General features: G+C 40.9%; 1 protein-coding gene and 1 long non-coding RNA gene across 8 annotated transcripts in view; one reads left to right on the forward strand and one right to left on the reverse strand.

Annotated features, from left to right (window-relative positions):
- The window catches only part of LOC119140778 (ceramide transfer protein-like), a 99,204-nt gene extending 98,579 nt beyond the window's left edge, over positions 1 to 625 (reverse strand). For 3 of the 7 annotated variants that reach the window (XM_037372370.1, XM_037372369.1, XM_037372372.1), the window contains exon 1: positions 188 to 624. In XM_037372370.1, coding sequence (XP_037228267.1) covers positions 188 to 283 — 96 coding nt within the window. In that variant the 5' untranslated portion in view covers positions 284 to 624. Of the gene's footprint in view, positions 1 to 187 lie in introns of all 7 variants that reach the window. The other 4 variants (XM_037372364.1, XM_037372367.1, XM_037372366.1 and 1 more) reach the window with 3 other exon arrangements.
- Positions 1 to 25,355, forward strand: part of LOC119140792 — a 265,391-nt gene that overhangs the window by 157,510 nt on the left and 82,526 nt on the right. The gene's annotated exons all lie outside the window — the stretch shown is intronic.

Genomic DNA, 25,355 nt, shown 5'->3' on the forward strand with positions numbered 1-25,355 from the left:
GCCCCTCCATGGGCGCTGGGAGAGGCAGGAGCCTCGGCCTGATCGTCCGGAGCGGCAGGGTCAGAAGGAGACAGGCGGACGGGACTCACAGCCCTCAGCCAGCTGCAAGAGGACGTAGCGAGGCGCAGAGAGGGTAAGCAAGAGGCCACTAGGCACAGGCTGTGGGAAGGAGGGAAAGACAGCTTACCTTACTGAGTACCCCACAGAGTTCAACAGGCAACCCGAGCTCGGTCTCGGGGTCCTCTTCAGAACTGGACGAATTCCAACTCTGATTGTCCGACATAGCCGAACAGACAAGAGCCGAGCGACCACCACCCACAGCAGCTTCAACCTCCTCCTGCTGAGGAGACGGGAGCAGCAGGCTCTACCTGAGGAGCACTGCTCCGCACCCGCAGTGTCACCCGCCCCTGCCAGCAACCGGCCGACGCTGAGGCACGCAAGCTCGGACTTCCCCCTCACCGTAGCTCCACAGTCCCTACTCACGGCAAGGGCCTCAACATAGAGGTGATAAGGGACGAGTACACGTCGGCCTACCGCGCGCTCTACTTAGACCGCAGCGGATGATACAGATGCTGCTGCTACCGCCGCCACCATTTTACACGAGGCAGATGGGCCGTGCCACTATTTATGAGCTCCGCCCCTCAACTTCCCTCTCAGCTCCTCTAGCCGGGCCGCGCGGCGCCTGCCGGGAGTTGTAGTCTTCTATGCAGCAGTAAGCCTGGCCATAATTCGCTCTTTAGAGATGTAGTCCGCTACAGTGAATGTCTCTCTTCCGTTCGCAGGTGGCCGCCATCTTGGTTCCGTTGTTTCTGTAGTGCTAGCGGTGAGTTTCGCCTCACCCGATGAAGTGGGGAAATCCGTTCCCTCCGCCGCCGGGCGAGGGCAGTGGTGCTGCTTAGGGCGGTTTGCCATGTTTGCCGTCCTTTTTTTTTTTTTTTTTTTTTGGGGGGGGGTGGGGTGGGGGGGGTGGTGGTGAGATGAGGGAGGACTCTTCAGTAAGGAGAAGCGTTTCTCCAGCCCTGCTCGTTTTCTAACGTGAAAAAAGTGGTATTGCCTTCCCTACCCCAAGCCAGCAGGACTTGGGGGGTGAGTGGCAAATCTTTCTCTTATGATATCTTAGATACTGCTACTAAAAAGTAAAGAAGTACCAACATTTAAAAGATCAAGTTCAGGAACTGACAAATGCTACTATCATTAAATGTATAGGATTCCCTTTGGGTGCACATGGAAAATTACATCAAGGTAATTGATTTATTAGCTGGACCTGGACTCTCAACTTCCTGACAAGAGAAGGTTGCTTGACATTTATCTGAGTGCTCTTTTCTTCAGTAGATATTGTATATATGTTTGTAAGTCAATCTGTCACCAAAATTGGGAGTGTGATAAATGACTGAGTCCCAAAATAGGATTGCAATCAAAGTTTGCAATTTATTAAGCGAATAGAGGCAAGGAAACAGCACTGGGCGTGCTGGGAGTCTCCGTTCCACCAAGACGCGCACTGTACAAGATTTATTTTCAGTTTACATTTCCTAAACTAATACATATTCATAGCTATTTCTAAGAAAGGGTTGGTTTATGTAAATGGATCCTTGGAATAGGCGTGTACTTCATGGCGCATGCTCTTTCCATCTCTGAGGGTCTTCTTAACTCCTGTCTGGCGGTCGGTGGATGAAGTCAGCAGTCTTCCTCGGCTCACCCTTAGGATGACCCTAGATTTTACACGTGCCCTGTAAACTTCTCTTACTTAACACGATGTGGTTAGCAGCCAAGCCAGTTTTAGCCAGCATATCAGGGTGTGTAACCAGATGTTCTTTGCAAGATACAGGAACTAGGTATGTAGCCAGATGTTCTTTGTAAGATACAGGAACTATATACATTGATCACTCTGTTTTTCTTAGGTATGTGGTTATACAAGGGTATGTAAGACAGAAGGTTACATTTCATCATGCGGTCCTAGCATTGTTCCATATTGACACGAATCAGATGAATACATTTCACAGGAGTAAACCTCTTAACACCAATGCAGCATTAAGAAGCAGGCATTCTCTTTATTTACAGCACTGGATGCAAGGGGTATCACTCTGCCCAACATGCATCCCGTATGTTGCATTAGTCAAAGCTTATAGCACTCTGTTACATACATATGTATGGCATGACTATACATATTCATTCTATTTCCTGGAATTAGTAATTGTATTTACACAGTTATGACACATGCGGCCTGAATCTCTGAGGGGCTTCCGTGGTGGTCTCTGGTGGTTGTTGAAAAAATGTCTTTTAGTGTCCTTTCCATGAACTTTGAGTCCTCTCTTCCGTATATGGTCTTTGTCTGTGGAATTTCTCAAGTTCCTTAACTTGGTTTTTATTAGCTTCCACTAGTTTATCTGTACTCCTACAGGATGTACCAGTCACAGCTGTGAAATTTACATTCTTGGCTACATCCTTATCCAGGATGTACCAGCCACATTTGTGCAATTTATATCCTTGGGTGTGTTCTTGTCTGAGGCCCCTGTCGTGGTTTAACCCTGGCCAGCAACCAAGCACCACACAACCACTTGCTCACTCCTCCTAACCCAGAAGGTTGGGGAGGAGAATCAGAAAGGAATGTAAAACTCAAGGGTTGAGATAAGATCAATTTAATAGGTAAAGCAAAAGCCACACATGCAAGCAAAGCAAAACAAGGAATTCATTCACTACTTCCCATGAGCAGGCAGGTGTTCAGCCATCCCCAGGAAAGCAGGGCTCCATCACACATAATGGTTACTCGGTGATTTAAAGAATCAGTCACCAATATTCGAGTGAGCGGAGGTTATCTTTATTCGGCGGCGCTGGGTGCATGGGGGATCGCTCCACCTGTCGCGACGGAGGGAAGACACAGTCACTCAATACGAGTGATCAGCAGACTTCCTTTATTGTGTCTTACAGTCACCTTTTATGCCTTGTTATAATTAGCTCATACATATTACAAAAGTTAAGCTCATTATTGGTTAGTTGCCTAAATACCAAGCCCGCCCCTAGTTTCTCTTCTGTAGTTTTCTGTTCCCTCCTGCAACATTCTTTTCCCACCGAAATCTTCCTGTTATTGTGTAACAAGAACAGCCAAAGACAGTGTATTTTGCTTTACTTCAGATAAGCTGAGAGCGATGTGCATTTTTGTCCAGCCAGCTGGACTATGTCTATGAGACCTTTTTCAGCTAGCCAGTTATCCACAATTCCCCCGTTTTTATTTTGGGCGACATAGGCTTGGTTGACCATTTTCAATAACAGCGTTTTAACACAGGAAAATACACAGCTAAGCACTACTAAAACTATTACAATAATGATCAAAAATAATAATCCTGTTTGCAAAATGCCTTTAAGCCAGCCTCCTAGTCCCAACCAATTTCCACATTCAGAATACAGCATAAATACAGAATACAGAATAAATTATCTCCATCAAGGCAAAAAGGCTTCTCTTTAAGCACAGAGATGTTTGCTAGTTCAAGGCAGAAACCCATTTCTTGTAGGGGACATCTGAAGCACTTTTTTTTTTTGTGGGTTTGTAATGAATTCCGTATTTTTCCTTGAGAAGCTTAAGCTGTTCCTCTTGTTTCAGGAGTGTCTCCAACTCTGATTTGTCGACTAGGTCCGTATTTCCCAAACATATCATACATTTCCTCCGCTGTGATTTTATACGGCAGGTTCCGAATATAAAGGACCCGATTGACCTCTGGGGGCAGCCAGATGTCAGCTCGCTTGGCCGCTTGCATCGCCATGGCGCCGATCGGAGGGGGGGGATGGTGCCGCCTCGGAGAGAAACCGCGGCCGGGAAGGGGCCTGCCGGGCTGCGCCGCCGCTCGCCGCTGCCGCGGGGGACCCGGATACTATCCCATACGCTAATAACCCGGGTAATGCCTTTTTACAGTCTATGTCCCGAACGCTCCGCTTTTCTAAAAAGCATATGAGCGAATCGTACGTCGCTTGTCTCTCCGTACCGTCGTCAGCGCTGTTGCAGCCTTTGCGAGACTTCGGCGACGCGTGGCCGGCGGGACCCTCTGTAGGTGCTCCCGGGCGCGGGGACTGTGCCCTTCCGCCTCCTGCGCTGCTTTCAGGACCGGTACCCGAATCTCCGTCGAACCGTGGCTCGCAGGTTCAGCCCTCTCTAGGGTCCCTGTTCGGGCGCCATTTGTCGCGACGGAGGGAAGACACAGTCACTCAATATGAGTGATCAGCAGACTTCGTTTATTGTACCTTACAGTCACCTTTTATGCCTTCTTATAATTAGCTCATACATATTACAAAAGTTAAGCTCATTATTGGTTAGTTGCCTAAATACCAAGCCCGCCCCTAGTTTCTCTTCTGTAGTTATCTGTTCCCACCTGCAACATTCTTTTCCCACCGAAATCTTCCTGTTATTGTGTAACTTTTGCTTTACTTCAGATAAGCTGAGAGCGATGTGCATTTTTGTCCAGCCAGCTGGACTATGTCTATGTGACCTTTTTCAGCTAGCCAGTTATCCACATTCCTCCTCTTTTTTTTTTTTTTTGTTTGTGCCCATAGAAATAATTATACCCATCATTAAAAGAAACGTGGAAGCTAAAGTTTGGTACCAACTTTCTGAGACTGAAATCACACCTGCAAAAGGGATGGGAATGTAGGTGCACCACTAACATCACTGCGGGTAACCTTAGGTAACCACCTCATGGTTCCTTCTCTGGATGGGAATTAAAAATGTGGCACTTTTTTGCAAAGATTTTAATTTTTAAGGCAAAAAGTCAGATGCTCGGTCATGTTCTAGTTGCACAAGGAACAAACAAGGCAGTCACAGCTACAAGAGATCCAGTTACAGTTCTGGGTAGCCTGGGTCTCTTTTGATAAAAGAAAAAGGAACAAACAAGTGGTAATGCCAGAGAAAAGAGAATGGAAACAAGCTGAGAGGATGCAGAAGAAAACACAACGAGCGCAGGAATGAGAACATTATCTGGAGAAAAGTAATCGGAGTTTGATAAACACTAACAAGGAACACACAAATGTACAAAGCCAAGGCAAATTACAGGCAGAGCTGGATGTTCTCATCTCTGACCGGCCTGCAATACTGTTGCTTTCCTTACTGCAATATAATTAATAATTAGCATGGCATTCTCCTGGGCAAAGACTTCCAGAGAATTCAATACTTGCTGCTGGAAAGACACTGATGTGTAAAAACAGTTGAAAAGTATATAGCTTATAAAATATCCGAGAAATCAAGCAGCTTAACCCCCAAACCCTGGCCGCGTGCTCATGGTTAGGTTCCTCACAGGCATATTTACCCACCAAAAGGTGAAGCAATTGCATCACTGTCAGTGGAGCATGCAAGAACTCAGTGTGACCCAAAACTGGCTTGTTTTATGGTACCCATCTTCTGGTTCCTGCAGCGGAACATTCTAAGTGTTCATCCTTTTAATTTGACATTAAATTAATTTTCATTTTTATAACAATAAAGAACTGGATAAAAAAGTTCTATTATGAATGAATGCAAATCTCCATCCTCTAAACATTAACAATTCTTAGGAGAAAAAGAGAAGAATGTCCATGTATCATTTGTGTTAACTTTGTGTAAACATCCCTCATGGCTTGTACTGTATAATAAAAACCGAGACAAAATTATTCTGCTGTTTTCTTTCCTTCTACGCTAGTTTATATGGAAAATAATAGTCATTTGAGAATCAGAATTTCAGTCACTTGTGATGTTATGAAGAGACATTTATAAGGAAGGGTGGACATGAGGCTGTCTTTCACAATGAAATAAGCTTTGTATCAAGTTTCAGAGAAAGGGACACTTTTAAAAGACTTCTGCTATTCTCGCTGAAGCTGTTTTCTCCACGATTGCAGCCTGCGATCTCACCAGCCTGATATTCACATCAGCCAACCTTCGGCTGCCACACAAGATCTGTCCTCATCACAGAGCTGATTCGAGTGCTCCTATCCCTGCTTCGGCCCCGAGTGACACAGAAGTCCCTCGTTTGAGCCCAGCTCATCTTTTGACCCTTGGTCCTGGATACAGGCTATACGCGAAGCACTGCCCTGTTTCTGGGTGGTTCCTGGGGTATTTCATAAAATAAATGAAAGCTGGATGCTGATAGATTTCTTAATGACATATTGCATTTTTGACCATTTACCCAGAAAGATGGCAAAGATCTGATAGACAATCAATGACAGCATCCCACTGTGGGCACGCAACCCTGAGCTGGCTTAACCATTCGATTGCCAGTTACCAGCAGTGGCAATACAGCTGAATCCAAGGAAATATTGAAGCCTTGATTTCAGCATGAAGAATGAAATAATTACAGTTTTCTTCAGGTTAAAAAATTAGACTTTTAACAGTTAAAGGGGACTTCAAAGAAAAATGGGGACAGATTTTTCAGTAGGAAGGAATGACTTATGATGAAGGTGGTGAGACACTGGCACAGGTTGCCCAGAGAGGTGCCCGATGCCCCATCCCTGGCAACATCCAAGGCCAGGTTGGACGGGGCTCTGAGCAACCTGATCCAGTTGAAGATGTCCCTGCCCATGGCAGGGGTTGGACTAGATGGCCTTTGAAGGTCCCTTCCAACCCAAACCGTTCTGTGATTCTAAAAAGCCCTAGTGCACAAACTTAATCATATCATGTCCACATGATGTATTATAATGTATTTATTTATCATGAGCTAGAATTCACTTAAATACAACATTTTTTTCCCCCTTTTTACCTGGATGTATAGTAATCTGCAATCCAAAGCAACAAATAATTGTATGCCTGAACAGATCTACTTTGCAACTTCTTAAAAAAAATCAGAGATCTAACAGAGCACCTTTTCCTTTGTGGCAAGATCCACATGAACAGTGCTATGCAGTATACAACAACATGTGTATACATCCAGGACACTAGAGATTTCTGCCTGTTGAAATGGCAGTATGATGACTGCTATCAAAAAGGCAGTTATACAGTTAGTACAATCTGAGCAGGAAGAAGCTTATCTGCCTAAAAAAACCAAAACCTGAGCAGGGATGGGTAATACAATATGCTACAACTGCACAATGTAAATAGAGTAAAAAAAACCCCCAAAACCAGGAAAGGCACACTGTACTAAAGTCTTAATCCAAAGAAATCTGATGAAATAAAGTGGAAATGTCACCTATAATAGCAAAAGAAATACTTGACGGAAATGCAGGCTAACAAAAAATCATGCTCAAACAGAATTCTGAACTTATTGCTTATGACAATGAATGGCTTTTAGCAAGTGGCATCATGCTTCCAGTAATGGGATGCCTTGACATTTGAGTTTTCAAAAGCACAAGTTTCTTTATGTTGAAGCTCGGTGGCTTTGGTTCACAATTACTGACACTACAGGCCCCTCTCCAGCAGGGCGAGGAGTACATACAGTACGCAAAAGCTGTAAAGAAGCTACTTAAAGGAACTTTAGCTCAAGATGCTTTAGTTTCCTTCCTAGCAACTCCACAATTCAAAGCAGCAAAACCATCTCTGACTTTCCACTGTCCCAGCTAGCTCTGACTGCCCTTTCAAGGTCATTTCATAGAACCATAGAATGGTTTGGGTTGGAGGAACCCTAAAGCCCACCAGGTTCCAACCCCCTGCCATGGGCAGGGACACCTTCCACCAGACCAGGTTGCTCCAAGCCCCGTCCAACCTGGCCTTGGGCACTGCTGGGGATGGGGCATCCACAGCTTCTCCAGGCAACCTGTTCCAGTGTCTGCCTTTGCATGTCCAGTACCTCCCAGCCAGGTAGTGTGGAAGAAGAAGAGTCAGAGGAAGGTGCAGCGAGCAGTGGGTAAGGCACTCTGTGCACCAGGCAGAGCTGCATCACATCCGTGTTGCTGCATCCATGCGGTGGCTGAAGGCTACCATATGGGGGAGGGAATCGAGAGAGGAAAGGTTAGGGTGAAGGTTGCACAAGCAACCTTAATTATGGCTTTTCTTTGTTCTGAGCCCTTATCCATGATGCCTCATTATAAATCTTCACGTTTAATATTTTCAGTGAGATTCCCCCACCCCAAATATAATTTGCAGCCATAAACCATAAAAAGTTGTAATTGCAAACAACTACGTCCTTCGTGACACAGGACTTTAAAGGCAATTTTGTCAGCAATGGAAAACAAAAGGATACACACCCCATATATTTAATACATATCAAAAAGACTAAAAATTCCAAATTAACCCCACACAGACAGCTCCTGCCATTCTTCTTTTTACTAGGGAGAAACAAGGAGAAGAAATTTGGTAAATTGTTCCAGATCCATCAGCTGAATCCACAAAAAGTCTAGATGAATAGGCAGCTTCAGTTCATTTTCCTCTGCATTTTCTTCAGCTAGCTTTATACACACTAAGGAATATTTCAAATTATTATGTTTTATGGACACTCAGTAGTTAGCTCTTCCATGCCTGCCTGTAACGCAGCTATTACAAACTCCAGGGTGATGGACTCTTGTGTCTATTCCACACAAGTCGGCACTCCAGGGAATTTCTCCTTGATTACATAATTTAACAGCATCCACAATTATAATGATGTAAACTTCCCTTTCCTCTTTACAGAGGAATTTCTACAGTTAAATAGTTTCAAATAATTTACTTTACTTTTAGTTACTTTAAGAGAAGCATATGTATCTTGTTTGTATTAGCTTTGGGGAGCTTCCAAGAGAGCTGTCTGAATTTCCTGCATTTTCAGCAGAAAATAAAACCTTCAACAAAATAAACTGGCTCTGCCAAAGGAGTGGAAGAGTGGAGGGGAAAGAAGGAAGTGCACAAGAAAACTGCTCTTATACTCAATGTGCAAACGAACTTCAAAGCCAAGCCTTTGGTGACAGAAATCTTATCTTCATCTATTTTACTGACATATATTCTTTGGCTGTTCTATGTCAAACCCAGATAACTTTTGGCCATAACGTTGAATTGTGGGAAAGTAGGTATTAAAAGAAAAATTGCAGGGGTTATGGTGAATATAACTTCCCAAACTAACCTTGGCATCTCTGATTACTGCTTAGAAATGAAAGTAGAACTGTCACACCAGAGCAAAATTTGTTGCCAGATGCTTTACTAAATAAACCGACCATCCTGACGCTCGCTATCATTGCCTTCCCGAATAACTGAGGAAGCTGAAAGAGCAGGTTTTCAGCAATGTCTCACCATTTTGTCAAGCCAGCTCATGCGGTAATGCAACATTTCCCAAGAGAAACACAACTCTTTCAGCCTGTATCAAGTTGCACATCTCCAGGAGAGCCTGCCACAAGGCTATGCTAGAGGAAATGCATTGGTGGTGTGTTCTGTCCCAGAGCAAACAGCCTGGGACCTGTCTGCTCCAAGGGAAAACACACCAAACAACACCTGCCAAGGTAGCAAACCTTCAATGCTCCAAAACCCTGTTTGTCACAGAGTTTGACTTCAATAGCCACTGACCAAGAAAATATAAAGCTGTTTCTGTATTTTGGATGGGGCTTGGAGCAACCTGGTGTGGAAGGTGTCCTTGCCCATGGCAGGGGGTTGGAACTAGATGATCCTTAAGGTCCCTTCCAACCCAAACCGTTCTGTGATTCTGAGGACATGTATCTATCCAGTGAAGGTGCAGATACTTTGCTGGTACTTCTCACATGACTTCACTGTACTGTGCTTATTACTCAGCCAACCTAAAGCTAATCCACAACTCACCTCCTGGTCACACCTTCACCTGCATCTCTTCTTCCATCCATGCCCTTGCTTTCTTTGATATTCCAATCCTAAACCACTTCATGCTGAAATACTTTAACTTATCCTCTATCTCATTACAAAGTCAGGCTCCTAAATCAATCAAAAATGTCAAAAATGTATTGATTTGAGTATATTACAACCTTCTTCAGCAGAGTACTTCCATCCATGCTGTCTTAGTGATATTGACTCAAAAAAATCAGTTTTAACTGTATTACCAGGGAGGAAAAAAATGTATAGTTTGAGCTGCACTAAAAATGTAACGTTGGAGCAGCAGTTTGTTCATTCCCCCACAATTTCACCAGGTAGTTATTCAGAACTTGGTACACAAACTGCATGTGTATTCAAACCAGCAAATACAGAATTTCTAGGCAAATTTTAAATTTTACTTTGAAGTTTACTACATTCCTTTCTGAATAAATCATGTTTGACAGGAAATACATTTGAAGGAATAGAGAAGAGAGCTTTCTATTAGAAGTGTATAGTACTTTATAATAAATTCAAAATGCATACTACAATATTTGGTGTAACATAAATGTATGCACATACATACAGATAGATACACACAACTTCTTCCAAGAGAGATATTTGTTGGAAATATTATTTCTGTCTGCAAATAGCACTGGCATGCATGTACACATACTTTGAAAGAGACGGAAATGCTTAAAAATGCTAATAGGCACATGAGGGTACAACTTCTTGAAAAAAGGAAAAATGCAGGAAAATGTCAAATATTATGTAATATAGTAAATATTTTTCAACACCAAGACCAAAATTAAGTTTCATCTCTGTTACTAAACCTTTCCTGTAAAAGCATAACAATGTTGTACTTCAAAAATAAACATCACAGGTAAAAATTGTCTACATCCTTCCTTGTAATGTCAACATTAATCCCCTTTGCTGAATTTCTGTGGATTTATGTACCTTGATATAAACCTGCAAAATGTAGCTAGTCATAAATAAATCTCTTTCCAAAGCAATTTCATGTAAAAATAGATAGGAAATAAAAGTAGGTCTTTTCATCCTGAAAAATATTTGTGTCATTGAAAGAAACCATTTATCAAAAACACTAATTTATCGGGTTTTTTGGTAAGGGATGTTAATATCCATCAGAATCCAACAGCAGCAGATGTTGAACAAAACAAGGGATAATGAAGCATTTCTTAAGAGTTCAATTCACTATGGAAAAAGCTACAGTTAATGATCCACATGGAGGTTAATTTGGCTTTAGGAAGCCCCAGCCTACCCTTGCCCAGTCCAAGTGCTGCGCCAATGTCCTGGGAAGCTAGCCCACAGCATTTTCTTAATTCCTGTTATTCAACATTTTTCTTTATTTCTTTCTTCTTAGGAGCTAGAGCCTCCCAACAGCACCCATGCCCTTTCCTACGTACATGTTAGAAATAATGACAGGGCCTTTCATCTGCTTCATTTTCCATGCATCTTTATTATGAACAGTAAAGTTGACCTTCCTAACACTGTGTCCTAAATTTGGACAGTTCAGTGATTTTCTCTCCCTTGCTCTACAGCTCTCAAAAAAAAAAAAAAAAAAGAATGTAAAAAGGAAAAACAACCTGTGCAAATATATAGCAAGGACCTGTAATGGTTACAAATGCAACTCCCGAGAACAGCATATATGTATCAAGAACATACCATAGCCTTCAGCATCTACCAAACATTTTTAGAAATCTATTACAGACAGTTTGAAATCCTCTAAACTACTCATCACTGCAGGAAGGTGACAGTTTCAGAACTGATCATCTGGAAGCCTTTAAGGAAGGAAAAATTTTTGGAGCACTGAATTCCCCCAGCTTTTCTCTCCATCACCAGTACTGCTCTCCCAAACAACAAACATGTGGAATCAAAATCGCCATGGCTTGCAGCAGGAAAAGGCTTGCCAGCATCCTGAAGGAGCTACATCTTTGACTGTCCCTTTGTCTTTTATAAAGATACTTTCCATATTTAGCAAAACCATGTCTTACCCATGTTTTGTAATCCAACCTTGACAGAGCTAAAATGTAATCACTTCTAAAATGTAATTCTTTAGGGTAGTCTGCCTGTCAGGGCTTTTAATTTTGTTCTTCAGTTAAAAAGGTGTTAGACGTTACTGGTAAGATTTAGAAACATTACATAGGCAGGAAGAGCCCTTATGTAAGAGAAAGCAGATTTTATTTTAGGTAACGCTTCAAAGTTTTGTTCATTACTTTTCCAGTAGCAAAAAGGTCATTATTTCCCACATACGCTGTCATCCTAAATTACCTTATCTCTACTGAACTTGTCGTTCTAAAGAGAGGTTATTTTATTGCCTTCAGACAAACATACTCAAGTCTCTGGATTGGTGGGAAAACTGATACAGATTTGATTTAATGATTCATTTCAGCATACTTGCAGTTGTGCAATGTTTTTCCATCTTAAAAACCAACATGATATTTTTTTCTTTAAGTCTCAGACCCTCAAGCTGCACAGTAATTAAATTTACATTGTCTTCAATTTATTTGGAAATTAACCTCATTCCCACAGAGAAAAGAGGTTGTCCTTTTGCGCTTTACCTCCCACTCAGTTTTATACATCTTATTCCCTTGTGTAATTCTTTCTTTCAACTCAAAAATACTCCCAAATTCCTAAAAAAAATGCCCTCCCCAAAATGTACTTTAAAAAAAAGACAGATTTCTGTGATGTTCCAGGTCAGTCTCTGTTTTTCCCAAAGCAAACAGTTCAAAAAACTGAATTACCATGATGATAAAGCAAACACCAACAGTTTTCTATTCTATACCCTTATGGGTTGGGATGTTAATTCCCCTCCACCTCAGGAAACAAATGACAAAGGCAGAGTGTGGGACCAAACACAAACTGTATTTCAATGGGATATTTAGAAGAGAGACAACATAGCCTTCTAGGCACATACAAGTTTCTTCCTGAATTTTAATTTATCCAGGTGATGGCCAAAGGCATGAAAAAATGAGTTTTCACAATCCTGGTGGTGTAATCTGGATTAATCTAAGGGCTGGACTAGATCATCCCCAGAGGTCACTTCCAACCCTGACCATTCTGTGATTCTGTGGATACTAAAGCAATTTGTAAATGTGATCAACTATATAATCAGTATAAAGGCTCTCAGAAGTACAATCAAGATAATAATATGCAGAAGCATGGCTGCAGAAGCATGGCCTTAGAATCTGAAGATCTGCACAATCCAGGCCTGGTATTAGAATAGGCCTGTAATCAGAATTGTACTGAAGTTGCTGTGCTGAAGTTAACAAGAAAGGTAGCCTTGAGCTATTCTTGAATCCTGAGACCAAGTAATTATGTTGTGCCAACAGGCCGTGGCTGTAACAAGCTACAGCTGCTGGGAAAGTAGGTGCAGGGCCAAGAAAGATAGGGAGCAGCATGGGAAAATAGGGAGTAACAAACTACAAGGCTGAAGCATAGCAACACAATTAGCTACATGGATAGAATGCTTATTTTAGTCATGATAATTAGGGGTGTGAGAACCGCGTGCGTTTAGAGACTACTAACCAGTTATATTTCTGCTTTACGAATATGCATGTGTATCGGTTCTATATAAGTAGTGTTAGAAACTAATAAAGTTGAGCAAGATGCATAACTCATATTGAGCGTCTTCTTGACTCCGGCAAACCCTTCTTCCAACAATATTATTTTCAAATAAAGCCAGGTTGTGATGAAGTTGAGGTTAGATAAATGGACAGAAAACTGGCTGAATGGATGGGCTCAGCAGCTCGAAGTCCAGCTGGAGGCCAGTCATGAGTGGTGTACCCCATGCGTTGATTCTGGGGGCGTAACATCTTCATTAATGACCTGCCTGGTGGGGCAGACTGCACCCTCAGCAAGTTTACAGGTGACAAAGATCTGGGAGGAGAGGTTGATGCATCAGATGTTTGTGCTGCTGTTCAGGGGGACCTGGACAGGCTGAAGAAACAGGCCAATGGAAGCCTCATGAAGCTCAACAGAGGGAAGTACCAGATCCTGCATGTTGAGGGCTGACCAGCTCAAAAGCAGTTTTGCAGAAAAGGACCTAAAGGTCCTGGTGGACATCAAGTTGAACATATGTCAGCAGTGCAACCTCACAGCAAAGAAAGCCAACAGCACCATGGGTTGCATTAGGCAGAACATTGCCAGCCCATCAAGGGAGGTGATGCTCACTGCTGAGCACTGGAGAAGCCTTACCTGGGGCCTTGGCCTCCCCAGTAGTAGACACATGCATGTACTGGAGTGAGTCCAGCAAAGATCCACAAGGATGATTAAGTGATTGGAGCATCTGACATGCAAAGAGAGGCTGAGAGAGCTAGGACTGCTTAGCCTGGGGAAGAAAAGGCTTGAGGGGATCTCAGTGTGCACAAATATCTGATGGGAAGGTGTAAAGATTATGAAGCCAGACGCAGTGGTGCCCACAGAAAGGACAAGAGGAAATGGGACACACACTGAAATACAGGAAACTGCATTTAAACATTAGAAAAAAAAAGTTACCCAGAGAATTTGTGGAGTCACTATCCTTGGAGGTATAAAAAATTAATTGGACATAGCCTTGGGCAACTGTCTCTAGGTGACCCTGCCTCGGGCAGGAGCTTGGACGTGACAATCTCCAGAGATGCCTCCCAGCCTCAGCCCCTTGGTGACTCCCTGAAATCACCATGAGCATGACTAAACATTTAGCACAGTTGCAACAAACAACAAAACACAAGGAACACTGCCTGATGGAAATGAGCACCAAGTCAGTGTAGAAATCAGGAAAGCCACAACTGCACTACAAAACACCTTGGGAAATACAGGAAATATATGTTAGGGTAAAATCCTGCAGTAGTAAGAGGATGGCTTGGTGATTAATTAGAAGAATGCAGCATCAGAAAGATGTGATTTTACTGATTTATTTTTAGTTGTGTGTCGGTATTTTTTTTATAATCACCAATTTTTAATTTCTGTTGGGTTAACACCACATTGAAAGCAAGGCTTTGCACCTTTTTGCACTGTGGAGAAAAGGAAACTGTTACCGATTAGTTAATAAGTTAAAATCGATTGATTCTATTTGATTAATTAATTGATTTTATAAAATCATTTAATAGAATTGAAATGTAGAAGGTTAAGGAAAAAATTATAGGAAACTTGCATCTACGCAATAAGAGACGTTATGGAATCTTTTGTACGTCTTGTACCAAGGCTAGAAGAAGGGCCTGGAACTATTGTAATAACTCTAGGGTTGGAAGGTTCCATTGTATTTAACCAGTCTTCTGTATGCAGAGGTGTATTGAAATGTCAGAGTATGAGATTAATGGGAACTGGGGAGAGTCGACTGGAACAGCATGTAGATGCCTGCCAAGAAATCGTGAACTTTAGTAAAAGGTAATTCCGGAAGGGGGAGATCGCGACCACCGACTCATATACCACCTACCCAAATCGTACCCCAGACCCATTTCTAGACCTTTCTAAGCTCTACTGCGCAGAATCGGATATAGGAGGAGAATATGTAAATGATTTACGGGAAATATCATGGTTATGCATGAATACTTAATGAATATGTATGAATAAGTTCTAGATATGGAATCTGATTTTGGGACCTGGTGTGCGTTGATCGTGAGAGGACTCGCTCACGCACCTGGCCGTCAATAAAGAAGTGTCTGCTTATCTACATCACATTGGTGTCGATAAGTTCTTCAGTCCGAGATTTCAGTAACAGTTTTTGGCGACCCAGATGGGACCTCGCTGAAGAAGACCGGAGGAGTCGGGGACCTGATCGGTTCCAGCCGGCACCGAGGATTTCTCGGGGATGCCCATCGATCCCCGATCCGTAAGGCTCTTCGCGACGTTCCCTGGATATTTGGTAAGACACTTCTTTTTTTAATTGTAGCAAGTAAGTGCACTAGAGGAAGTGGGTAGGAGTCCCACTATAATAAGTGTATGGTAAGGAGTGGGATGGAGTCCCACCAGTGGGTTGGAGTCCCTCTGAGTAAGTCTACCTGTCAGACGCGGTGAAAGAGCTGCGCAGGGTAGGACTAGGAGTCTGCCTGTAAGACATAAGCGAAAGCTATTGCAGGGTTGGACTAAAAGGATCCTTGTGGAAGTGGAAGCCTAGGCGTCTGCCCGTAAGACATAAACGAAAGCTATTGCAGGGTTGGACAAAAGTGGAGACAAGAGAAACTATACGCTATAGTGTTCTCTAAGGTAGTGCCTCTAACAAGAAGTTAGAAGTTTTTGGTGTTCTTTGTTGTTTTGTGAGTTTGTGTACTAAGAAGAAAATTAAGAGGTATAATATTGTGTTATATGTTTGTTTTCTTTGTTGTTTTGTGAGTTTGTGTATTAAGAAGAAAATTAAGAGGTATAATATTGTGTTATATGTTTGTTTAAAGTAACTGTGGGAAAGTGTGAGTGTGGCTGTAAGGGTGAGACGTATAATTGAGAACGAAAGCGAGTGTGGAGTGTGGATCCGCGGATCGGAGTGACAGAGTTGAATAATCGTGTATTGTATTGTGAGTAATTACACCATGGCAACTAAGTTAACTCGGTTGTTTAAAAGTAAAAGCTTGGGTAATCTTGTGTTAAATGATAAAATCCCAAAAAATTCTCCATTGGGATGTTTGTTGGCACATTGGGGGGATTTATATGAGGATTTGCCAAAGAGCCAGATGATTGAGTATTGTAATAATTGGTGGCCACTATATATATATTAGAAAATCAGGAAAAGTGGCCCACGAATGGGACACTGAATTATAACACTATTTTGCAGTTAATGCTGTATTGTAAAAGAGAAGGGAAATGGAATAAAATGCCATATGTGGATTTGTTCTTTTACTTAAGATAAAAAAAGGATTGGCAGGGTGAATGTAAGCTAACTATTAGAGATAATTTGGTAATGGCTATAACTTCTGATAATAAGAAAGTGGAAAAAAATGTTGTTTAAATTGTGAGGTTGGGAGTGGATACAGGAGCGACATTTTTTATTAAATACCTGTAAAGGAAAAACTGGAACAAAAACAGGCCATTCCTGCAACCCCTGGATTTGAAATTTGGAAATAAGATAATTACACATGATTTTTTGTATGTACCAGTATGTCCGGTACCCTTGTTAGGAAGAGATTTGTTATCTAAATTAAATGCACAGATTGTTTTTGACGAAGGAGAACTTTTCTTGAAAATACCTGAGTCAAAAACGGGAGAAATCCTGATGATACAAGAAAGGTAAAGGAACAAGAAATTCCACCGGAGGTGGATTTGGCAGTGATCCCTACTGTATGGGAAACAAATATTCCTGGTAAATTGAAGCTAGCAGAACCAGTTAAAATAGATTTGAAGGAAGGCGCAGGAACAGTGAGAATTAAACAATATTCAATCAAACCAGAAGTGAGACAGGAATTGAAGAAATTGATTGGTAAATTTTTGGAGTATAAAATTTTGGAAGAATGTGAATCTGAGTATAATACTCCTATTTTACCAGTCAGAAAACCTTCGGGTGAATATAGACTGGTACAAGACTTGAGAGCAGTAAATCAAATAGTTAAGGATATTTATCCTGTAGTAGCAAACCCTTATACACTGTTAACAGCATTGAGGGAGAATTATCAGTGGTTTACAGTGCTTGATTTAAAAGATGCTTTCTTCTGTATACCTTTGGAAAAGGGAAGCAGAAAACTGTTTGCTTTCGAATGGGAAAATCCTCAAACCAGGCAAAAGATGCAGCTGACATGGACTAGATTACCCCAAGGATTTAAAAACAGTCCAACTATTTTTGGAAATCATTTAGCAAAGGAACTTGAAATCTGGAAACAGGACAAACCAAGGCCTGGGCATTTACTTCTTACAATATGTGGATGACATATTGACTAGCTACAGAAGAAAGACCTACCTGTATACAGGTGACTATTGACCTCTTGAATTTCCTGGGACTAAATGGGTATAAGGTATCCAGGAAGAAAGCCCAGATAGCCTGCCAGACTGTGATATATCTGGGCTTTGAGATTTCAAAAGGACAACGACAATTAGGAAAAAAATCGCAAAGAAGCTATTTGTGGTATACCTGAGCCGAGAAATATTCATGAACTCAGAGCATTTTGGGGAATGACTGGGTGGTGTCGCCTTTGGATCATGAACTATGGGCTAATAGCTAAACCGCTGTACGAGGCCCAAAAGAACCCTCCCTTTGTATGGGGCCCACAACAACAAAAGGCTTTTGTAGAGTTGAAGCGTGCCTTAATGTCTGCACCTGCCTTGGGACTGCCGGATCTAACCAAAGATTTCCAGCTGTTTGTTACATGAAAGGCAACACCTTGCACCGGGCGTGTTAACCCAGAGGATAGGAAGCTGGAAACGACCAGTCGGATATTCTCTAAACAACTGGACACAGTGAGTAAAGGGTGGCCAAACTGCCTGCGAGCAGTGGCCGCAACAGTGATGCTCATACAAGAAGCTCGGAAATTGACTTTGGGAAGAACAATAACAGTCTATGTGCCACACATGGTGATAACTGTCCTAGAACAGAAGGGGGGACACTGGCTGTCTCCCAGCCGAATGATGAAGTACCAGGTGGTATTGACTGAACAGGATGATGTGATTCTAAAGACAACTAACCTGGTAAATCCTGCAGTGTTTTTTAAGTTCCATACAGGAAGAAGGACAACTGGAACATGATTGCTTGGCTACCATCGAGTATGTTTATTCCAGTCGTGAAGATCTGAAGGATGTGCCATTGGAGCGACCAGATTGGGAACTGTATACTGATGGAAGCAGCTTTATGGAACAAGGAGTCCGACACGCAGGATATGCAGTAACAACAGATACTACAGTTATAGAAGCAGGAGCATTGGCGAGTACCACGTCAGTCCAGAAAGCAGAACTCATCGCTTTAATTCGAGCCCTAGAATTAAGCAAAGACAAGAAAGTAAATATCTGGACTGATTAAAAATATGCCTTTGGGGGTAGAGCATGTCCATGGGGCCTTGTGGAAAGAGAGGGGGTTATTGTCCTCTCAAGGAGCAAACATTAAGCATCAAACAGAAATTTTACAATTACTGCAAGCAGTTCAAAAACCAGATCAAGTAGCAATCATGCACTGTAAGGCACATCAAATTGGGAATACAAAAATAATAGCTGGGAAATATTTGGCTGATAAAACGGCAAGAAAGGTAGCAAAGAAACAAGCATTACAGATGGCAATAATTCCTTCTAAAACAGTAACCCTTCCCAGGGAGAAACCGAGATATTCAGAGGAAGATGACAAATTGGGTCAGTTATTAAATGCTAAGAAAAACTTAGCGGGATGGTGGGTAACTCCTAACGGACAAGTAGTAATTCCACCTCCTGTGATGAGAGAAATAATTCAAATGAGACATCAAGAGTGTCACTGGGGGGCAGAAGCCTTAGTAACGTTTTTACGAAAGCAAGTAATATCAGTTAAGATGTTAGGAATAGCCAAAATGGTAACTGCAAAGTGTAAAGTATGTTTGAAAAATAATCCAGTGATTAAGAAAAAGGTTCAAATGGGCAGACTGAAATCTGGTACAGAACCTGGAGATTACTGGCAAGTAGATTTTTCAGAGTTGCCTAGATACAATGGGTACCGGTACATCTTGGTAGGGGTTGATACTTTTACAGGATGGCCATTAGCCCTTCCCTGTTGCACTACACAAATAAAAGAGGTTGTGAAGTGGTTATTACAAGAAATAATTCCGAGATTTGGAGTTCCTATTGGAATTTCCTCTGACAGAGGTCCACACTTTGTGGCTGAAGTAGTCCAAAGTGTTAGCAAAGCATTGGGTATTAATTGGGATTTACATTCATCTTGGAGGCCACAATCTAGTGGAAAAGTGGAGAGGATGAATCAAACTTTGAAACAACAAATAAGTAAAATTTGTCAAGAAACCAGTCTAAAGTGGCCTCAGGCACTTTCATTGGCATTATTATGAATCAGGGTACAGCCAAAGAGTGGAACCTCAGTCAGTCCTTATGAATTATTATATGGAAAACATGTGAGTCTCTAGAACCAAATCTAAACATACATGTAAAAGAAAACAAGATGTGTATAACTATTTGCTTTTTCTAAGGAAAACTTTGGCTGTGATTTGGAGTGTAGTAATTTGAAATAGACCTTTACCTCTGGAAAATTCAGTGCATGATTTCCAGCCGGGAGACTATGTCTATGTGAAGACCTGGACCTCCGAACCTTTGCAGGAGCGCTGGAGAGGACCCTTCCAGATACTGTTAACCACTTTTACAGCTATCAAAATTGCAGAATCGGATGCTTGGATACATTATACTCGAGTGAAGAAAGCACCGTGAAGAAAGCATCTACTCCGTGGAAGATTGTGAATCATGACCCAGAGACTTAAAAATTGACTTTGAAACATGTCTAATTTTTCATATCAGGTTATGATTGGTTTTTGGATTTTCTTTTGGTTGGTAGTGTTGGTGGGATCATGGGCTGACTTGGTGGACAGGAACAAAAGACAAATAGAAACAGAACAAGTGATTGACATTCCCAAACAGATGGCTGAGGAAAATTTGATGGTAGGATTGATTAAAGAATTTGCCAATTTACAAAACATCACGCAGATTACTGCTTGTTTGCCAATACCGAAGGCAGTAGGTGAATCTATTCCATGGGGAATTTTAACTATGAATTTGACTAACCTGGAACATAAAAATGAAACCAATTATTGTGAACAGAGGCCAGTGACTCAATGGTATGAGCAAGTAAAAGTCACTAGAAAACAGTGGAAAACTCCAGGTAATCTGGCGGATTGTGAAAAATTGTTAAATTATGTTTTTACCAAATAGGAAGATTTAAGACTGTGGGATGGTGTTCTTATGATGAACAATTTAAAATCAATGTGAGCAAAAGTGTTATGGAATGGAAGTGTAACGAAACTGGCCAGAGCACCCAATTAGTAGAACAACGGGACTCTATATGGTCTATGTCCATATTTTCTCATTTTTAGTATATGGCAAGAACTTTTTGGTGTTTACCTGGGATGGGAAAGTTTTTTTTTCAGTATTACCCTGGGTCAATGATAGGTCAACTACATCGGGAGAGAAGGAAAATAAAATAGTGCCATGGTGGAAATGTGAAAAAGTGTATGATTGTAGTAATGCAGACTTAGTAATTCAAAGAGTTCCTCCGTTGGCTGCTGCTTTGAAATATGGTTATTTTTGTCGAGGTCTTAAGAATACTCTCAATTTAACCAGCGCCTTTACAGTCAGAAGAGGAACTTTGTTTAGTTGTAGAAAATCTTCTATTCGAAGTCCAGGACATTTAGTTTGGGCATTAAGTGATGGAACCTGGACAACACACCTACCATTAGATGGTAAGGTGAAACAAATCACATTGGGCATGCCAACATTGTGTCCGATTTGGAAGAAATCACCATTTAAAGGATCTCTAGAGAATCTAGAATTAAAACGAATAAAGAGATCAGGGATAAGTGATGATATTTGGAATGAACCATCTACAGGAGTGAAAATTGGCTGGGCACTGGAATCACTTTTAAATCCTATAGCTTCATATAGAAACAGAGCATGGCTCTATCATTTAACTGGTCAAGTGGAAAAATTGGCAAATGTTACCAAGAAGGGGTTTAAGGAATTGAATATACAATTACAGGCAACTTCCAGAATGACTTTACAAAATAGAATGGCACTAGATATGCTCCTACTTAAAGAACATGGAGTGTGTGGATGTCTTAAGGATAAACTGGACCACTGTTGTATCCACATTCCAAATGTCACTCAGGATGTGGAACATGATCTAGATCTATTGGGAAAAATTGAAAAAGAAACTGAAACAATTCAGAAGGATATGTCAGAAGATTGGCTTGGGAAAATTTTTAACAAACTGGGATGGAATTTGAGCTCTTGGATACAATCTATAATTAAGACTTTGTTTCTGTTACTAGTTGTCTTTTTGATGAGCATGCTGATATATGCATGTCTGAAGAAACAGTTTACCAATAGAATTGCAGTGAGTCGTATGATTATGAGAGAAGTACCAACTATTTCACCAAGACATGATCCATTACCCAAATATGTTGAAACAAAAGATATATGAATAAAGTGAAAGTATTGAAATAATGATTTTCAACACTTTCAAAGGGGGGAAATGTTACCGATTAGTTAATAAGTTAAAATTGATTGATTCTATTTGATTAATTAATTGATTTTATAAAATCATTTAATAGAATTAAAATGTAGAAGGTTAAGAAAAAAAAATTATAGGAAACTTGCATCTACGCAATAAGAGACGTTATGGAATCTTTTGTACGTCTTGTACCAAGGCTAGAAGAAGGGCCTGGAACTATTGTAATAACTCTAGGGTTGGAAGGTTCCATTGTATTTAACCAGTCTTCTGTACGCAGAGGTGTATTGAAATGTCAGAATATGAGATGAATGGGAACTGGGGAGAGTCGACTGGAACAGCTTGTAGGTGCCTGCCAAGAAACTGTGAACTTTAGTAAAAGGTAATTCCGGCAGGGGGAGATCGCGACCACCGACTCATACACCACCTACCCAAATCGTACCCCAGACCCATTTCTAGACCTTTCTAAGCTTTACTGCGCACAATCGGATATAGGAGGAGAGTATGTAAATGATTTACGGGAAATGTTATGATTATGTATGAATAATTAATGAATATGTATGAATAAGTTATATCTATGGAATCTGATTTTGGGACCTGGTGTGCGTTGATCGTGAGAGGACTCGCTCACGCACCCGGCCGTCAATAAAGAAGTGTCTGCTTATCTACATCACATTGGTGTCGATAAGTTCTTCAGTCCGAGATTTCGGTAACAAAACCATCTATGTTGAAGTTTCTTAAAACTCTTCTGCAAAACTGAGGAGCATTCACAGCAGAATTCACAGTAAAACTCTAATTTAAGAAAGCGCAGCTCTTTGTAGGACCACGCATTACTAAACACATAACAAGAACTTTAGTGGTATCTAACAGTCAGTAGGGTTGAGTTTCGCCTTCAGTAGGGTGGAGGATCCTCAGGCTCAGTTCTCAGTGGAAGATGACTAAGCTGGACTGCACTTTAACCTATGCAGGCTTACAGAATGTAAGAGTTGAATTTTCACCCACTGAAAGTCAAACCCCCTATTGTTACCGAAATCTCGGAATGAAGAACTTATCGACACCAATTTGATGTAGATAAGCAGACACTTCTTTATTAACGGCCGGGTGCGTGAGTGAGCCCTCTCACGATCAACGCACACCAAGTCTCAAAATCAGACACCATATATAAAACTTTATCATACATATTCATTAAATATTCATGCATAATCATAATATTTCCCGTAAATTTAACATACTCTCCTCTTATCCGATTCTGCGCAGTAAAGCTTAGAAAGTTCTAGAAATGGGTCTGGGGTACGATTTGGGTAGGTGGTATATGAGTCGGTGGTCGCGATCTCCCCTGCCGGAATACCTTTTACTAAAGTTCACGGTTTCTTGGCAGGTAACTACAAGCTGTTCCAGTCGACTCCCCGGTTTCCATTAGTCTCATATTCTGACATTTCAATACATCTACATACAGAAGACTGGTCAAATACAAAGAAACCTTTCAAACCCTAAAGTTATTACCTAAGTTTAGCAATGGTTTTAGCCCTTCTTCTAGCCTGGTACAGGATATACAAAGATCTCATAACAACTTTTACTGTGCAGCTATAAGTTTCGTTAAAATATTTCTTATCTTCTATATTTTAATTTTATAAAATTATTTATAAATCAATTAATCAATCAAATAAAATCAATCAATCTTAACTTATTAACAATCGATAACATTTCCCCCTTTGAAAGTGTTGAAAATCATTATTTCATACTTTCACTTATTCATATATCTTTTGTTTCAAATATTTGGGTGATGGATCATGTCTTGGTGAAATAGTTGGTACTTCTCATAATCATACGACTCACTGCAATTCTATTGGTAAACTGCTTCTTCAAACATGCATATACTAGCATGCTCATCAAAAAGACAACTAGTAACAGAAACAAAGTCTTAATTATAGATTGTATCCAAGAGCTCAAATTCCATCCCAGTTTGTTAAAAATTTTCCCAAGCCAATCTTCTGACATATCCTTTGAATTGTTTCAGTTTCTTTTCAATTTTTCCCAATAGTCTAGATCATGTTCCACATCCTGAGTGACATTTGGAATGTGGATACAACAGTGGTCCAGTTTATCCTTGAGATATCCACACACTCCATGTTCTTTAAGTAGGAGCATATCTAGTGCCATTCTATTTTGTAAAGTCATTCTGGAAGTTGCCTGTAATGTATATTCAATTCCTTAAACCCCTTTTTCGTAACGTTTGCCAATTTTTCCACTTGACCAGTTAAATGATAGAGCCATGCTCTGTTTCTATATGAAGCTATAGGATTTAAAAGTGATTCCAGTGCCCAGCCAATTTTCACTCCTGTAGATGGTTCATTCCAAATATCATCATCCTGATCTCTTTATTCGTTTCAATTCTAATTCTCTAGAGATCCTTTAAATGGTGATTTCTTCCAAATGGACACAATGTTGGCATGCCTAAGTGATTTGTTTCACTTACCATCTAATGGTAGTGTGTTGTCCAGGTTCCATCACTTAATGCCCAAACTAAATGTCCTGGACTTCGAATAGTAGATTTTCTACAACTAAACAAAGTTCCTTTCTGACTGTAAAGTGCTGGTTAAATTGAGAGTATTCTTAAGACCTCGACAAAAAAACCATATTTCAAAGCAGCAGCCAACGGAGGAATTCTTTGGAATTACTAAGTCTGCATTACTGCAATCATACACTTTTTCACATTTCCACCATGGCACTATTTATTTTCCTTCTCTCCGATGTAGTTGACCTATCATTGACCCAGGGTAATACTGAAAAAACCTTTCCATCCCAGGTAAACACCAAGAAGTTCTTGCCATATACTGAAAATGGGAAAATATGGACATAGACCATATAGAGTCCCACTGTTCTACTAATTGGGTGCTCTGGCCAGTTTCGTTACACTTCCATTCCATAACACTTTTGCTCACATTGATTTTAAATTGTTCATCATAGAACACCATCCCACAGTCTTAAATTCCTATTTTGGTAAAAACATAATTTAACAATTTTTCACAATCCGCCAGACTACCTGGAGTTTTCCACTGTTTCTATGTCTTTACTTGCTCATACCATTGAGTCACTGGCCTCTGTTCACAAATTGGTTTCATTTTTATGTTCCAGGTTAGTCAAATTCATAGTTAAAATTCCCCATGGAATAGATTCACCTACTGCCTCGGTATTGGCAAACAAGCAGTAATCTGCGTGGTTTTGTAAATTGGCAAATTCTTTAATCAATCCTACCATCAAATTTTCCTCAGCCATTGTTTGGGAATGTCAATCACTTGTTCTGTTTCTATTTGTCTTTGTTCCTGTCCACCAAGTCAGCCCATGATCCCACCAACACTACCGACCAAATAAAATCCAAAAAATCATAACCTGATATGAAAAATTAGACATGTTTCAAAGTCAATTTTAAAGTCTCTGGGTCATGATTGACAATCTTCACGGAGTAGTGTGCTTTCTTCACTCGAGTATAATGTATCCAAGCATGCGATTCTGCAATTTTGATAGCTGTAAAAGTGGTTAACAGTATCTGGAAAGGTCCTCTCCAGCGCTCCTGCAAAGGTTCGGAGGTCC

This window comes from Falco rusticolus, chromosome W, assembly GCF_015220075.1.
Source record: "Falco rusticolus isolate bFalRus1 chromosome W, bFalRus1.pri, whole genome shotgun sequence".
Taxonomy (NCBI): domain Eukaryota; kingdom Metazoa; phylum Chordata; class Aves; order Falconiformes; family Falconidae; genus Falco; species Falco rusticolus.